This window comes from Rhododendron vialii, chromosome 13a, assembly GCF_030253575.1.
Source record: "Rhododendron vialii isolate Sample 1 chromosome 13a, ASM3025357v1".
Lineage (NCBI taxonomy): Eukaryota > Viridiplantae > Streptophyta > Magnoliopsida > Ericales > Ericaceae > Rhododendron > Rhododendron vialii.
In genome coordinates this window covers 25,157,808-25,174,618 of record NC_080569.1, presented here as the reverse complement: position 1 = coordinate 25,174,618, position 16,811 = coordinate 25,157,808, and the positions used below count along the sequence as shown (strand labels likewise).

At 36.5% G+C, this 16,811-nt stretch overlaps 1 protein-coding gene and 1 long non-coding RNA gene across 2 annotated transcripts; one reads left to right on the top strand and one right to left on the bottom strand.

Annotated features, from left to right (window-relative positions):
* The first annotated feature begins 1,224 nt into the window (after positions 1-1,224).
* On the top strand, positions 1,225-7,455 carry LOC131314013 (protein PAL OF QUIRKY-like). Its single transcript, XM_058342511.1, has 2 exons — positions 1,225-1,381; positions 6,037-7,455. The coding sequence occupies exon 2, from the start codon at positions 6,050-6,052 to the stop codon at positions 7,313-7,315; it is 1,266 nt and encodes a 421-aa protein (XP_058198494.1). The 5' UTR covers positions 1,225-1,381; positions 6,037-6,049; the 3' UTR covers positions 7,316-7,455.
* LOC131314014 (uncharacterized) lies at positions 2,852-4,275 on the bottom strand. Its single transcript, XR_009196312.1, has 2 exons — positions 3,689-4,275; positions 2,852-3,656 (listed from the first exon to the last, which is right to left on the bottom strand). It is a non-coding gene; the product is annotated as an uncharacterized LOC131314014 (long non-coding RNA).
* Positions 7,456-16,811: the final 9,356 nt, after the last annotated feature.

Below are 16,811 nucleotides of genomic sequence, written 5' to 3'. Positions count from 1 at the left end.
ATTCAAACAGATTAAAAGTTGGACCACTTAATTTTTTAACCATATTTTTTAATATATATACGGTCTCAAAAAAATTAGTGCTCAAATTTTCACTCCGATTGAATCGGTGCAAAGATCTTGTTATTCTTATCATATTATTCTAAAGAGTTGTAATTTATTTTTATCTCTAGGACAACCAAAAAAGTGAAAAAAATTGTTAGTGAACTGGGTAGCCCCGTTTCGCTAGGATTCTTATTTTTAAGTACTTATTTTTTTCTTCACCAGACAGGTGATTATTTCACAATACATGCACCACATTTAACTCAAAAAATAAATACTTATATATGTAATTATTTTAGTTAGTTTGACACCCTCACTTTTAAACATCTCCAACTAAAATTCGCTTCGTTCGGTCTTCAATTACTTCTAACTGGTTTGAGATTGGTCTCCCTAATACCTAAACAAAATAAATGGGCTAAAGCCCGAAAAAATACGAAATCCGAAAGAGGTTATTCTCTTCACATATATTGAAGTGATCAAATAAAAGTTCATTTAGCGAAAATAGCTTGTTTAAAAGTCCTTAAACTTTAGAGCCCATTTTTTCTTCAGGAAGAAAAAACCCAGTCACGTGCTTATCAAATTGTGCGATCAAATTATTTTTTCGTGAAGATATATATCTTTTGCAAAATCTACAACAACTCAGATCATTCATATGAACTTTTGCGTATGTTCAGCAAATGAAATTTTTGAAGATTGGAAGATTATAGAGGGACAAGGCACGTAGAGTTTAGTCATCCCTTAGCAACATGGGGAGTGAACCTAGTTTTAAAAAATTTTAATTAATTTTTAAGAGAGTGTCTTTTTCACATAGCCTACGTGAACATTTTGTTCACGGAACTGTTCAATCTCGCGTGTCCATTTCGATTTTCGACGGTTTAAATTTTAATGAAACTTTTTCAGGGAAAAGTTAATCACAATCAATTATTACCGGTCATAATTGATTTTCAATCCGAATCGTCCAAAAGCACTTTATAGAGTCTCGATTGAGCTCCGTAACTTCTTCTTTACAGAACAACCGTAAAAAAGATTTTCTTAATTTTTAAACCCAAAAAATAGCTTTAACTAATTGCCTCTTTTTGCACAAAGACAAACAATAATTGGCAGCCACGTCATAGTTTACTAGTGAGATTGGGACACTTGGGACCCATCTCAGCTGGCCATCTTCAAAAGCCTTGGCTTTCTCCTCCAGCCTGCCTTCCCCTCCCCCTCCTATCTAATTACGCAACACCTCTCTCTCTCTCTCTCTCTCTCTCTCTCTCTCCATCTGCAAGGAGAAGTTAGGCAACAGAAATCTTGCGGAAACTTCAAAAGAAGCAGTCATTGACACAATTCCCATCAACAGGTGAGTTATTTTGTTAATTTCTTGGTGCTTATGCTATTTTTAGAAATAAAAATTTGAATATATTCGTATATAAACTGGTCTGCAACTTTAAAGTTTTTAACTTTGCTAAATGTGTATATTTATTGAATTGGGCGGTCCAAAATTCCATTTTTATGGTAGAAAACTACAAACATACCTTCTTTTGGAAAGATGATACACCCCATCCACTGCACACCCACCACACGAGTGTGAGGTTCACTCTGGGCTCCACATGGATGATCCAAGCCGTTCAATAATTTTTTTTTAAAAACCGAGTGGGCCCAAATATAAATCGTCTAAATCCGATATGTGTAGGTGCTCGTTTCAATCTTCCATTTGTGAACGGCTCGGATCATCTGACTTTTGGAAGTTTGGATCGAGTATTTATACATCTCGGATTGAGACGATTTCCGCATAGGCCCACTCGTTTTTTTTTTTAAAATTATTGAGCGGCTTGGATCATCCGTGCGGGGCTCGGAGTGGGCCCCACACGCGTGCAGTGGGCGTGCGGTGGATGGTTGTTCGGTGGGTGTATCATTAACCCTTCTTTTGTACTTATGGTAGGATTTCCAACTAATGGATTCGGCTTCATTTACCTCATACTGGTTTGAACTTCCGGGCCGTTTGTTTCGATGTAAATTTTTTTATAATATAAAATGTTTTTTTTATGTAAAATGCTTTTTCAGAAAATAAACTTTCAACTTTTATTTTTCGCTATTTGGTTAGCACTTGAAAATATTTTAAGAAATCAACAAAATAACGTAAAGAGAAATCTAGATGGGGCTTAAACAGTAGAGAGATCTGAGAATTTTGGAATAAACGTGAATCAGGACTGACAATAAAAGAAATTGAGCAATGAGAATTGCCGTAGAAGGCAACAGGTTCATTTCGAAAAATAACTTACGGAAGATTTAAAGGTAATTCATTTTCATTCAATTAATGAAAAATGTTTTACATATAAAATATTTTTCTCATTGTTTACACAACCAAACGCCGAAAAACATTTTATGTCCAAACAAACGGAGCCCTAGGCTATGTTTGATGTAAACCAGAATTGAAATCATGAAAACAAATGAGAATTCGATAGCCGGCATATAGTACAATCATATTTGCATTGTTTTCCGTACTTGAAGGGTAGACTATCATGCAGTATTGTCTCATTTCGACGTTCTTTTGATGTAAACCAGAATTGAAATCAAGAAAACAAATGAGAATTCGATAGACGGTGGCCGGCATATAGTACAATCATATTTGCATTGTTTTCCGTACTTGAAGGCTAAACTATAATGCAGTATTGTCTCATTTCGACGTTCTTTTGGTATCTGAGAGTAGCAATTAGGTCAATTTACGAGCAATTTAACTAATTTCTAGATATCAGTTTTACTTTATCTAGACTTATTATTCCTAGTTTCTTGAGAGACCCAGTTAACCAATTAAGTTTTGCTGCAGAGTGGATCGAATCTAAGATTTGTAATTAGGGAGATCAAATAAGTGATCTTAATTTATATGCATGATTAAATAGCTAGTTTTTCTTCCTATTTCATATGGTTCTCATCCCACGTGCCTAAGCAGCTCACCAACAGGTCATGATTGGAATTAACAATTAACAACGTGGAACAAAAAAAATTACTAAAACGTAGAACACAGCTAGCTAGGCTCTCAATTGTCTTTAATTTAATTTAATTATAAATAAAGTACAACTTCAACGGATCGAGTTTAATTACCATCAACGCCGGAATCATTAATTAGCTAATTCCTTGCCAGCTTTCTTTTGGTGTTATACTTGGGTTCAATTTAGATGACCGGAATTTTTAGAAGGAATAAAAATGTGATTATTAGGAATCAAATTTTTAGAAATTTTATTGAGTGGGTGTAGAAATATGATCATTAGGAATGAAATTCCTAAAAATATAATACCAGAAGTAATTTCATTCCAGTGTTTGGATTTCAATTATTTTGGATTTTATCAAAATCAATATTTTCTTTTTTTTATTGATTGAGCCAGGAATCTAAGAAATGGAGGAATTGGATTCCCACTCAATCTAGTAATGTGATTCCTAGTCGAATGTGTCGTCATAAATCACAATTCTATTCTTATCTCTCCCAAATATGGGAATTCTGGGAGTGTGGTATCACATTCATATTCATGTTCCTTTCAAACATCGGAATCATAAAAGTATAGTGTCACATTCTTATTCCTCCTCAATATTCCTGTCATCCAAACAGAGCCGTATGGGATTCATATGGGCGGTCGTACCTTAGCTGCCAAGTTGCCAACATAGTTGAAACGTTAGCCGCCAAGTTGCCAACATAGTTGAAACGTTTGGCGTCAGTAGTGATATTTCTACAATCATAATCCTCTTAATCATTATACTTGTTCCAATTATGTTGATTAATAAAATTCTTTTACCGACCAAGAAGATATTTGCACGAGATTCTGTCTAAATATCTTTAGTAACGTCCTATTCCATCCACCGTATATGCAACAACATAAGTATGTATTCTAGTACTAAATTAATAAGGATGTGTTCCACTAATTAAATTAAATAGGTACTTATTTTTTGAATTAAATGTATTATATTATGAGAGAATAATTTATCCCGTAAAGCGAAAAATAAATATTTAAAAAATAAAAACTTTAAAGGAAGGAGACCTAAATAGATTGTATCTTTCCTAATTATGTCCTTATCACGCAATGGAGTGAAGGTTTTCAAACTGATTTAGAAAATCATCCCTGCGTCATGGTCGGTTGACAGTTTTGCATAAAAGTATGTAGTCACATCGGTTTCCCTTTCATGAACGGAATGGGTATAAACGTAATTTTCTTCACCCGGAACAAATTTTTAGAAGTCCAGACTCCAGAATACAGATTAGAAACCAAATTAGCATTATTAGTTATTAAGTGGAGATCATGGTGGTCATGTGGCACCGTAATATTCTTGTTGGAATTTGGGGCCGGGGCTGCGACCAAATCGGGTCTCCCATGCGGACATGACGTGCTGACCTAATTATTAGAGAATTCTAATCTCTTACGATTATAGGACTTTTGAGACATCTAGGATTCTCTCTCTTTTTATTTAAAGGATCAAAAAGAATACTTGATCTACGTAGTCATCGCAAGAGATATATTGTTGATGTTCTAGCACGTGATCCATCTACCAAGGTCCAATTTGATTAAAGTTCGCGAGAGATAATTCAAACCACCTGATTCCACACTCGTTATAGATTATTTAACAATTCTTAATCACCATGAAAATCATGTGGGCCTCATATAGTCAGTCATAGATCTGCCTCGCCTGTTAATTTGTTGGTAAATAATAAGAGCTCCATAACACCAAGCGTGTGACCATGCCCTCTATGGTTACAACTAAACTGAGTTGCTCTTGAACTATTCAAATTTAGGCTCAATAAGAGCCACTCGTGAATTGTTCAAATTTGTGCCTCAATTTTAGGTTTGTTTAATAAATAAACTAAACTCGAGTTTAATAATATTCAGTTTGATTAGACTCTCAAATAAAGAGAATACATTTTTTTTGCCCCAGTATATTCAAGAGACTAATCGAGATAGGGTTGCCCAAAGTTTTTGCCCCAAATTGAATTCTCAATTGTCGTCTTCACATTGAAACCTTCTCTTCATAATGAAAATTTTATTTGCGGCCGAGCATAAATGTTTGATATTTTGAACCCATTAAGGTTCACGAAGAACCTCAATCTCGACTCAAACCTAGGTGAACTTAGCTCATCAAACTCAAAATATATTAAAATTATTTCTACATGTATTTCTATGTATTATTTTAATTTTACATGGTGACTTGAATAACTATTTTTAAATTAATGGAAGGTCTAGATCATTTGTGTGGGAGTATGGGCCCACAAAGTGAGCGCCACGATTTGTGCACAATATATGCATACATGTCTATTCTCATAGCCTTTCTGTGGTGACTATTGTCTGATTGTCTCCTCCACTAAGGCTGCGTTCTTTTTAATTTATAAGTCTAGAATTTATTTTGTAATTATTTTTTAACTTTTCATTGTAATTTTTAAGATTAATTGTTCATTTTGGCGAGACGAATTAGAAAAATATAAAAGTATGGATCGATATTGAATGAATTCAAATAAGATGACACTTTAGACAAATAAGACGGATATTTGATATTTTATCTGTCTTTAGTGTTTTTTAATATTGCTTTCGGTCATAATTTTGTACTTTTAGACTTTCGTCTTCGAGGTGGATGATTAATCCAAAAAATATCACACGAATCTAACAAAAATTTAAAAAATACACACAAAACACACAAAACGTAAAAGAAAATTAAATTAAAAAGAATGCACCCTAACTCTCAATTATTGTTGGTTTACCTTCGATATTTTTTTAGAGAATAAATTATATATATCGGCGCTGTAAACATTTGTTTCTTTTAAATTAATTACATTGTCCCACGTCGTCAAAATAGTAGTCCAACTTAATAGAACATGGCGACGTGACACAATGTTATTGATTTAGAAAAAATAAATGTTTACATTGACGGTATAAATAATTTAACACTCCGAATCATGTTTTTAATAATCAATTATTTATACCAGCTTATGCGCAATTTATGATCTGCTTTGTAAATTGTGATCTGGCCCACTTGTAGTTTCCAGACAGCGATGACAACCTACCACCACAACCCTACCGACCTCGACTCCACCACCTCATCACCACGATCCGACCACCACCGTCTAACCAACGACCTCGAAACCCAGCATCCACGAGTCCGCTTCATGTGCAGCTTCGGCGGGAAAATCCTCCCCAGGCCACACGACAACCAGCTCCGCTACGTGGGCGGCGACACCCGCGTCGTTGCCGTCCACCGCAACACCACCACCTTCTCCTCCCTCCTCAACAAACTCTCCAGAATCGCCAACACAACCAATCTAACCGTCAAGTACCAGCTCCCCAACGAGGATCTCGACGCCCTGATCACCGTCACGACCGACGAAGACGTCGAGAACATGATAGACGAGTACGACCGGTTCCACCTGAACACTTCCCAGTCCCAGTCCAAGTCCTCTCCTCGGCTCCGACTTTTTCTCTTCGAAAACGACAGCGTTTCGAGGACTAGCAGTATTAGTTCCCTCCTTGACGGGTCCACCAATAGAGAACACTGGTTTCTTGACGCTCTAAATGGCGGGTCGGGTTTAGAACGTGGGCGGTCTGAGGTTTCTTCAATTATGTCCGAAATGCCCGACTATCTTTTTGGGCTGGATAGCTCCGACGACCAAACCCGTGACCCAAAACCCAAGATCCGTCCTGATAATATCCCTGATTCGGATCCGGGTTCTCCCAACCCGGTTGCTTCCCCTCCGTTTTGCTCGACCTCGTCGTCCTTGGCACCACCTGGCATGCCATCGATTCCGGAACTTCCACCTGTTAAAACCAAATCTGACCAGCCCGTCCGTGTCGTGGATCCTAAGGAGGACCTAGCTGAGACATTCATGGATACGGGTGAAACTTTTATGCGGGCGAATAAGCCGTTAACTGGATATTCGGGGAACCCGACTTGGCATCATGTTTCGGATCCTCATTACCCAACCCAAGGTTTAAAACAAGTACCGGTTTATTATGTGCCCAATTCTGTCCCACAGAATAATGTTCCTGCATCGTATGTTCAATCTTACCCTATTCCATCAGGTCAAATTCCAATTGCATTACACCATAATTATTCGGGTATGGGTCAGGTCTATGGAGGCGGAGCGAGGCCAATGGCAGCAGTGAATCCCTATGTCATGGCGACCAAAGTAATTCCCGAGGGGTTGAATCAGGCGATGTATTATGGGATGAGAAATGGTTACCCGGGTATGGTGGTGCCGGGTGGGGAAGAATTGCAAGTAAACGGGCCGGATGGAAAGGAGAGTCGGGTTTTCCACTCTTGAAGATTGGGCTATGAAGAATCATGTTTTTCTTTTCTTTTCTTTTTACCCTTCCTTTTTCTGTTTCGGATTTGTTTGGGCGTACAGGTTTGTATTATTGATGGCACAAGTGATGAGTTCATATTTGTATGTACTGTGTAGTATAGTATGGCCTTCAATTTCCATCATGAAAAAAAAAAAAAGCCAAGGAAATTATGTGATCGAGATGTTAAGGGATATCTTAAAAGAAAAAAAAAACGCAAGGGATTGTTGAAAATGCTAAAGGCAACAACCAAGGTGCGCTGTTGGTGCCCATAGAACTGATAGAAGGGTTCGTTGATTTTGGTGGGGGATGTATAATATATTTTGCGGAAGCAATAGCTTGGTGTTAATTTATTCTCCTTGTTTATTACTCCCTCCGTCCCAAAATAATTGTCCGGTCCGCAAAACGGAGTGTAAAAAATAATATAATTTTTGCAAGAAAAAATAAAAAAAATTTCAACAACTTACTAGATATCAATGAGTATTTTTAATTTATGAAAAAAGTTTGAATTTTTACTTGAAAAAATTGTATTATTTTTAAGTTATCGTTTTGCGGACCGGACAAACAATTTGGGACGGAGGGAGTAGTAATGAAAAACACAACTTAGGATTAGAGGTGTCAAATGGGCCGTGCCGGCACGGGCACGGGGCGACACAACACGTCACAGGCACGGCACGACACGACACTGTTTTAGTGGGCACGAGGCACAGCACGAGCACGGAAGTGGGCTCAGCACGGGCACAGCACGAAAATTGGCCTGGCACGGCACGGCACAGCACGACACGGTCGTAGACGGGCACGGACACGAAAAGTGGACAGGAAAGGCACGGCACGGCACGGTTCTAGCAAGGCACGGGCACGACCTGGCACGACATGGGCACGAAAAGGCACGGCACGAGGCACGGAAAAAAAAACAACCCCAAATGGCTTTTTTTTTAATTAAGCAATTTATATTTGGTAAAAAATATTTGTTTACCTTTTTTTAAGGTAAACAATAAAACAACTAAGATATTTAATTTAAAAAAAACAATTTCTTTAAAAAATCATTTTTTTATGTTTAAAAAATTATCAATATTTATTCAGTAAAAAATATTTGTTTTGTTTTTATTAGTAAAATAGGCTTTGGACTTTTGGTTTGTAAATTTAACATTACAAAAGATAACAAGTAAAGTTAAAAGAAAAACTTATCAAAATATTTATGGTGCAAGAGTAATTTAATACGAAAGAAAATGTGTAAGAGTCATTTATTAATATATTATCTGCCCCAAATCTAATGAAAAATAAGAAAAAAAGTGTTAAACAAAAAAGAAAAAATTACATAATAGAAATAAGGAAAAAAAATAAATAAATAAAAGTTGGCTGGACTGGGACTTGAACCCAAGTCCTTAGGTTCTTTTATACACAAACAAACCACTATGCCATATGTAGCTCTATTATATAAAAACGAGGTCATCAAATAGTAGCCACACAATCGCAACGCAATCACGACGATCAATACCATTCGATGTGTTCATTTTGTTGTGCTTAGTGTTTTAATCATGGGATCCTATTTTTTCGTGCATCAGATTTTGAAAGCTCTTTTATCAGCACGCTAATTCATTGTTTAATTGAATTTTGTTTACGTCCGATCAAGTATGTAGTGATAAGCATTTTACTTAATTTTTGGCATGAATGATCTAATCCCTCCCACATAAAAGTTAGATGGTTCCGATTTTTAAAAAATAGCTTGGGCGGCCCTCAAGTAATGCATTATAGGACTTTAATGCCTCTAAAAGCACCGAATGTGTTCCGATGGTGTGGTTTCCGATATTCGATTATCACCTATTCAGGTGAGAATGATAAATTTGATAAGACGTTAAATTGTAACGGTTTAGATCGAACATTCGGGAAAAAAAGTCTGTAGCTACCTTTCAAATCTATATATTGAACTTGGTTGGTTATGAACCAAGATATTCTGCTATAGTATAATGTACGTTAGCCACACGATCACAAAAATAAATATGACGATCCATACCGTTCATTTTGTTATTCTCTATGTTTTAATGACTCTCACCAATTTTTGGGTCTATCGGGTTTTTAAAGCTCTTTCATCGACACGTAGATTCATTAATAGAAAAATGAACGTTATAAATAATCAAGTATATAACGATAACCAATTTACTTCATTTTTGGCAGAAATGATATAATCTCTCCGACATAAAAGATAGACGGTTCCGATTTTCAAAAAACAGCTCGGGCGGCCCTCGAGTGATGCATTATAGGACTCTACGAGAATTTTCGATAAGTTGGTGCATATGGATTATGGTGTCTTGCATGCACATGATTACACAGATCATATAAAATGAATGAGATGCTGCCCTAGTAGTCATCTCATTCTCCATTTCTCCGATCTCTCTCGAAGTCTCACTATCTCAGACTCTCTTTCTCTCTCTCTTTCAACGTCTCTTTGTCCTCTCAGTCTCTCACAGTCTCACCTCTGGTCCTCTGATGAGCCCAACGTTCGGATTCTGAACTATATATCGATTCATTCACCTCTCTCACTCTCTCCCTTTGACTCACTGGTCACACCTCTCTCTGTCTTGCTGCTCTCCTCTCTCTCTCTCTGCTCTCAAACGGTGAGTCGGAGCGACGGTGACCATCACAAGTGAAGAGATCAGATCTGCACTAAGTGACCATCATCATCTCACTCTCTCAACGTCTCTGTATCTCCGACAATCCAACTCTCTCATCACCTCAGGTCCTCAGCTCACCGACTCACTCACCAGTCACTGTATCTCTCTCTCTCATAGGTACCTCTATCACTTCCCTCTCTAGTCTCCACTTATAGTTATCTACTGACTACTGTAATTAGGGTTTTTGAAATTAGGGTTTTAACTCCTGGTTTTTGAAATTAGGGTTATGAAATTAGGGCTTTTGTTAATTGTTACTAATTTTAGAAATTAGGGTTACGAAATTAGGGCTTTTGCTACTAATTTCTGAAATTAGTAACAAGAAATTAGGGCTTTTCACTTTTGTTACTAATTTCTGAATTTAGGGTTACAAAATGACTTTTGATGATTTTGTACATACACACACCTGCACTAATTTCGTATTTTAGTACACACATGCACTGTTGATATTTCGTATATTCTAGAAATGGCCAGATCTGATGATTTTGTTATAGACATGTACTATTGGTAGTTGCTACTTGCTATAGTCAGTATAGTGGTTAAATTGGTAGTTGCTACTTACTATAGTTTTGAATACAATTTATTTTGGTATAGTTGCTACTTACTATAGTTTAAAATTGGTAGTTGGTCAAATTTTGAATATAGTTTATTTTACTCTATTTGTACATTCTAGGTTTTCTGCACATGTAGGTTATAAACTTATTTAGATGTTATTAACTAATTCTAGTGTACTAATTTTCTATTTTGTTTTCCATTTTTTGTAGGAGATGGATCCTGAAAATATTCATTTTGACAATGAGCGTTTACACCATGACTCGGATGATGATGGACCAATTCTACCACCGAGAAGGGAGTCTGTAGGTGAAGTTGCTTCAAACATTGCAGCAGCTTTTACTCCTACAGGCATAACAGGTGGTAGCCAATCGGCCGAGTCAGGTGATAAAAGGCGTCGCTCTTGGGTATGGAATCATTTAACCAATTATTAGGAAGTTTAAAGATGCACATGGAACGGTTATAGGACCTAGAGCTGTATGTAATTATTGTCCAAAAAATTATACTTGCTTAAGTGGTGGCGGCGTAGGGCATCTTCAACGACATTTAGAGAAGAAACATGAAAAATTTAAACATACTGTAGTTGGCCAAGTCAGTGGTGAATCTGGTGGTATTAATACCGTAGGTGGTACGTCAAATTTCGTATATTCTCAATCTAGTATGAGAGAGGGATTAGCCCGTTACGAAGTTGCAGCAGAACAACCATTTACTTTTGGTGATGATATTAGATTTGAATATTTTGTCAAACATCATCTTAATTCTCTTTTTTCAAAAGTTTCTAGAAATACAACCAGAAGTAATTCTTTGAAAGTTTTTATTGAAGTTAGAAAAAATTTGATAAGTGAAATTGCGGAACTTGGTAGTTTAATCTCTTTTACTTCTGATTTATGGAGTGGTCGAAATAATCTTGGTTACATTTCTGTGACAGCTCATTATATAGACTCCAATTGGATTTTGAATAAAAAAATTATTGCTTTCCATTTAATGGAGTATCCTCATAATGCTATGAACATTTTTCAATGTATAATGGGTGTTTTTAGAGAATTTGAAATTGTTAATAAAGTTTTCAGTATTACTTTTGATAACCATTCTGCTAATACCAGTTCAATTGATTTATTCAAACAGAATTTGACTACTCCTCATGCTAGACAATTTTTTCATATGCGATGTGTATGCCATATCATTAACTTAGTTGTGCAAGATGGTTTGAAACATATAGGATCACAAATAGAAAAAATTAGAGATGCTATTCTTTTTATTGCTACTTTTCCAGTTAGGCAACAAGAATTTGAAGGATGTTTAAGTTATAACGTTAAACCAAAACAAATCAAAATTGATGTGAAAACTCGTTGGAATTCAACATTTCTAATGTTAAAAACTTATAGGAATCACACTGTTGTAATATCTGCTTATGTTAATTCCAAGTATATATTTACTGATGGTGGTTTAAATCGAGCTGATTGGAATATTGCTTTTGAGTTTATGAATTTTTTTGAAAATATTTTATGCTGCTACCTTAGCTTGCTCAGGTGTTCGTTATCTTACTACTTGTCTTGTGCTTAATCACTTGTATAATATGAGTCACATTCTTAAAAGTTAAAGAACGAAAACAAATTTTGTAGCTGCTTGTAAGTCTATGAAAGATAAATTCAAAAAATATTTTGAGGTCATGCCAACAATATTTATTGTAGCTTCTGTAATGGACCCGAGGATTAAGATAAATGGTGTTCAATTGCTCTTGCGAGGGATTGATGAGAATTTAGGGATTATATTACCTTCTTTTTCTACCGTGACTGCATTATTGACTTCTATATATACTTCATATGAGTCAAAATTTGCATGCACTACTACTCCTGTTCCATCTTCTTCGAGTATCGATGACCCATCTTCTACAAGTAACAATGACCCATCTTGGTTTCTGATTTCAGGGTTAGGTAGAAGTGAAACTTCTTCACAATCTGAACTTAGTCAATATTTAGAGATAAATTTACTATCCAAAGACGAGTTACAATCATTTGATATCTTAGCTTGGTGGAAAAAAATGAAAGGACATTTCTCATTCTTTCTATCATGGCACGTGATTTATTAACATCACCTGTGTCTTCAGTGGCTTCCGAATCTGCTTTTAGCGCAGGTAATGGAGTGTTGGATGAGATGAGGAGTAGACTAGCTCCCGACATTTTGGACTGTCTTATATGCTTAAAAGATTGGGAGGATGCACGTCTTGGAATTCAAAAATGCCATCCTAGAGATGAATTCAGAGATTATTTTTCGGACTCAGATATAGATACTGATTAGGGGTGCTGATGCTGGTAACTTATGAAGGCCTTAAATGGCAACTTAATGTTGCCGCAACCAGGTACTTTTCTATATATATTTGAATGTGTGCTATGATGATATAATCTGAGCCTAATTGGTGTTTAGTGTGGGCTGTGTGGCTATGATGATATAATCTGAGCCTAATTGGTGTTTGATGTGGCTATGATGATATAATCTGAGCCTAATTGGTGTTTAGTGTGGTATAATCTGAGCCTAATTGGTGTTTGGTGTAGCTATGATGATATAATCTGAGCCTAATTGGTATTTAGTGTGGCTATGATGACATAATCTGAGCCTAATTAGTGTTTGGTGCGGCTATGATGATATAATCTGAGCCTAATTGGTGTTTGGTATGGCTATGATGATATAATCTGAGCCTAATATATTCTCTGGCTATGATGTTTAAAAATCTGAGCCAAAAGATATATATTTGGGGCTGCCTTATGTGTTAAAAGGACTGTCAAGTGTGTAGCAGATTTTACTTCTAGTTTTTCCCTATTATTTGGAGTTTGGAAATAATATGTGAATGAGTGAGTGTGTGCACTGGCATATATGTGTGAAACTGTTGCTGCTGTGAGTGTGTGCTGCTACTGTGAGTGTATGCAGCAGCAGGTGTGTGCAAAGCAAAACTTGTCACAGTTTGGACACAAATTTAACAAGTGTGTGTGTGTGTGTTCCAATCGGGCCTTTTTCTAGTTGTGTTTTGGACAGTTTTGGTTTGTGTTTTGGAGGTTTGGTTTGTGTTTTAGGAGCAATTTTTAGTTGGTTTCAAAATGTTCAGTTTTTAGTTAGTTCAAAGACTGATGGTTTTTGGTTCAGAAAAGTGCATGTGTGTGTGTGTGTTCCAGCAAAGGAGGGTGTGTCCGTGTGTGTGTGTTCCAGTAGAGGGGTGTGTGTGTGTGTTCCAGCAGAGGTGTGTGTGTGTGTGTGTGTGTGTGTGTGTGTTTGTGTTCCAGCAGGTGTGTGTGTTTGTGTCCAGTGATATACAGGGAATTCTTATGCTATGAGTACTTTACCTATTCTATTACAAGACCAAAGTTGCATGTGTGTGTGAGAGAGAGAAATCTGCACTTTTACGGTGAAGTGCAGGTGCGTGTGTGAAGTGCAGATGCATGTGTGTGTGTGTGTGTGTGTGTCTGCTGCTTCTTCTGGTGTTGTTGCTTATTGTTGGGTATGTGTAGAATTTCAGTTTTATGCTTTAAAACTGCAGTTTTTACCAGGTGGGTGGGTGGGTGGGTGGGTGGGTATTCCAATCGGGCACTTTCCAATTTTGGTTGTGTTTTAGGCAGTTTTCAACTACTTTCGCACGTTTAGCTTGTGTTTTTTAGAGCAATTTTAAGCTGGTTTCAAAATGTGCAACTTTTAGTTGGTTGTTGGTTCAAAAATTGGAGGTTTTGCCAGGTTTTTTGTTCAAAAAAGTGCAGGTGTGTGTTTGTTCCAGCAGGGTAGGGTGTGTGTGTGTGTTAAAAATACAGCGGGTGTGTGTATGTGTGTTCCAATCGGGCCCTTTCCAGATTTATTTGGCTATGATGATAAAGTTTTATAAAATGCGTTGGACTTAGGGGAGGCAACATTTGAAGGTCAAATTGGCAACTAATGTTGCAGCCTGTCCTTCAGTGAACTTACAAATTGTCTGAGCCAATTCCAAATGTTTACAAGTGTTTGACATGTGTTTAAGTATCCAAGCACTCCGGCACGGTGCAACTGAGTCCCAATGGAAGAAGCAGCCAAGGATGGAAGACCAAGAATTTCTTTTTAATTAAAGGCAGTTAGGACTTAGGACCATTTCTATTTTGTAATATGTTATTTTTTTTAATTGTTAAATTTTATTTCATTTTGCATATGAATTTTTTTCATCGAATGGATTTCTATGAATTTCTTGAATGGTTATATATTTGTTAGTTCCTTGTCCAATCCAAGAAGAAAAGGAATGAGTTAATTCCTTGTCCAAATCTTCATCTATATTTCATATTTGTTACCTTTCCGTACTTCTGCCAAACACATGGAAAACATTTGAATTCAGCAAAAAATGAAAAATGGCAAAAAGAGAAATCATGTACTGCACTACTAAATTTTATCAAGAAGAATTCAAGAATGATAGGAGGAATTAAAATTAAATACAGTTTTATGCAAAGTAAAAAGTGCAATTTTATTATAACTTTCATTTTGGATTCAACTCTATACAAATACAACTCATCATACCAATGCAATAATATTCCATTATTCCGGATGAAAATTGGTTGTCGATGTGCCAGCACAGGCCCGGCCCGACCCGACCCGACACAATTAAGTTGGCACATCGACATGATTGCAAACGGCGTGGCCCGACACGATTTAAAAAAATGGCTCGGCACGACACGACACGATTTAAGAAAACGGGCCAGCACGACACGACACTATTGGCAAACGGCACGGCACGACACGACACGATTTAAGTAAACGGCACGGCACAACACGACACGATTGACAAACGGTATGGCACGGCACGACACGATTTTGAATAAATACTGTAAACAGGCCGGCACGGCACGGCATGAAGCACGGTTAGCACGGAATTAAATGGGTCGGGCCGGCACGACACGACACGTTTGACACTTCTACTTAGGATACATGATGAATTGAGAGACGATTTATCAAGCACAACTGACCACACCAAATTTTAAAAACCCATGTTCTTATATTTGAGTCCGTTTAAATGTTATATAAGTTATAAGTGTTCGATTCTGAAATTTCATAAACAATTTTTTTTATTAGATATTCATATGCATTCGTCCTTTAGTATACTGTTAAGCCAGGACTCAAAATTCTTGGAAAATACGTACTCTGTCCCCAAAATGGACCCTTTTCGCAAATATTTTCAGTGGCAATCATTCTACAACTACAAACATTTATACAAATTCACTCATATTTACATTAGGGCCCATACATACTACACCTCAAGTATGTATGAGACCATCAAAACATGTGAATATATATGTGTAAAATATTTGTTGAAGTGTGTGGTCAAACACTCCAGCTCCAATACCAATTGAAACAAGTGGACAAAAAAGTCACGTTTTCTCATTTTATCAAGAAAGAACACGACTCCAATGTTGACACGCTTTGACGTAATTCAAGGGTTTATATAGCTTAGATCTATGCTTTTGGACTGCAATTAGTAAACAATTTGTAGCAAAAGATTCTCTACTTTCCTCGTTAATTTTTTCGGAAGGAATGAGATCTTCTCGAGTCATGCAAATAGACAGGACCAGCCTAGTTCAGCCTTTTTGGGGTCTTTTTCGGTCTCAGTTTAGTGATCTGAATTGTTAATATTTAAGACCTCATCGAGAACTATAACCCCGATGAAATCCAAGTTAATCGGATGTCGTTTGGTATGATTATGAAACACATTTACATTGAGCTAAATGGATTTAGATTTAATGTTACAATATTTATAAGTTCCAATATAAATGTGTTTCAATGACCATATGAAATGATATCCAATGATTCCAATCAACTTTATGTTCGTCGATGTTATAGTTCTCGATGAGGTCTACAATTTGAACGATTTGGATCATCAAATGACACCGGAGAAGGCCCAAAAGTGCTTGTGAATTTGACTGGTCCAGTTCATATGAATGACTGGAGAGGATCTCATTCCTTTTTAGAATACGATAAGTAACTATATAATACGTGGAAGACCCCATAAAAATTTCTTTTTATAAATTGTTAATTTCAAAGATGAATTTCAAATAAGTCGTATCTGAGTATTGGGGGGACTCCTTCTCCCGAAATTAGAATCAATATATTTCTATGTTATCCTATACTCATAGGAGAAAAATATGACTCAAAAATTGGTTTTGTGAAAGACTAATTTCTCTTACTTGTCTAGTATCGTTAACCATTTTTTGTGTGTCTATATAACGTATAAATAAACAATAATGACACCTTCATAGAA

Excerpts from the sequence above, each read along its gene's own strand:
- LOC131314013 (XM_058342511.1), top strand. The coding sequence starts at position 6,050 with ATGACAACCTACCACCACAACCCTACCGACCTCGACTCCACCACCTCA.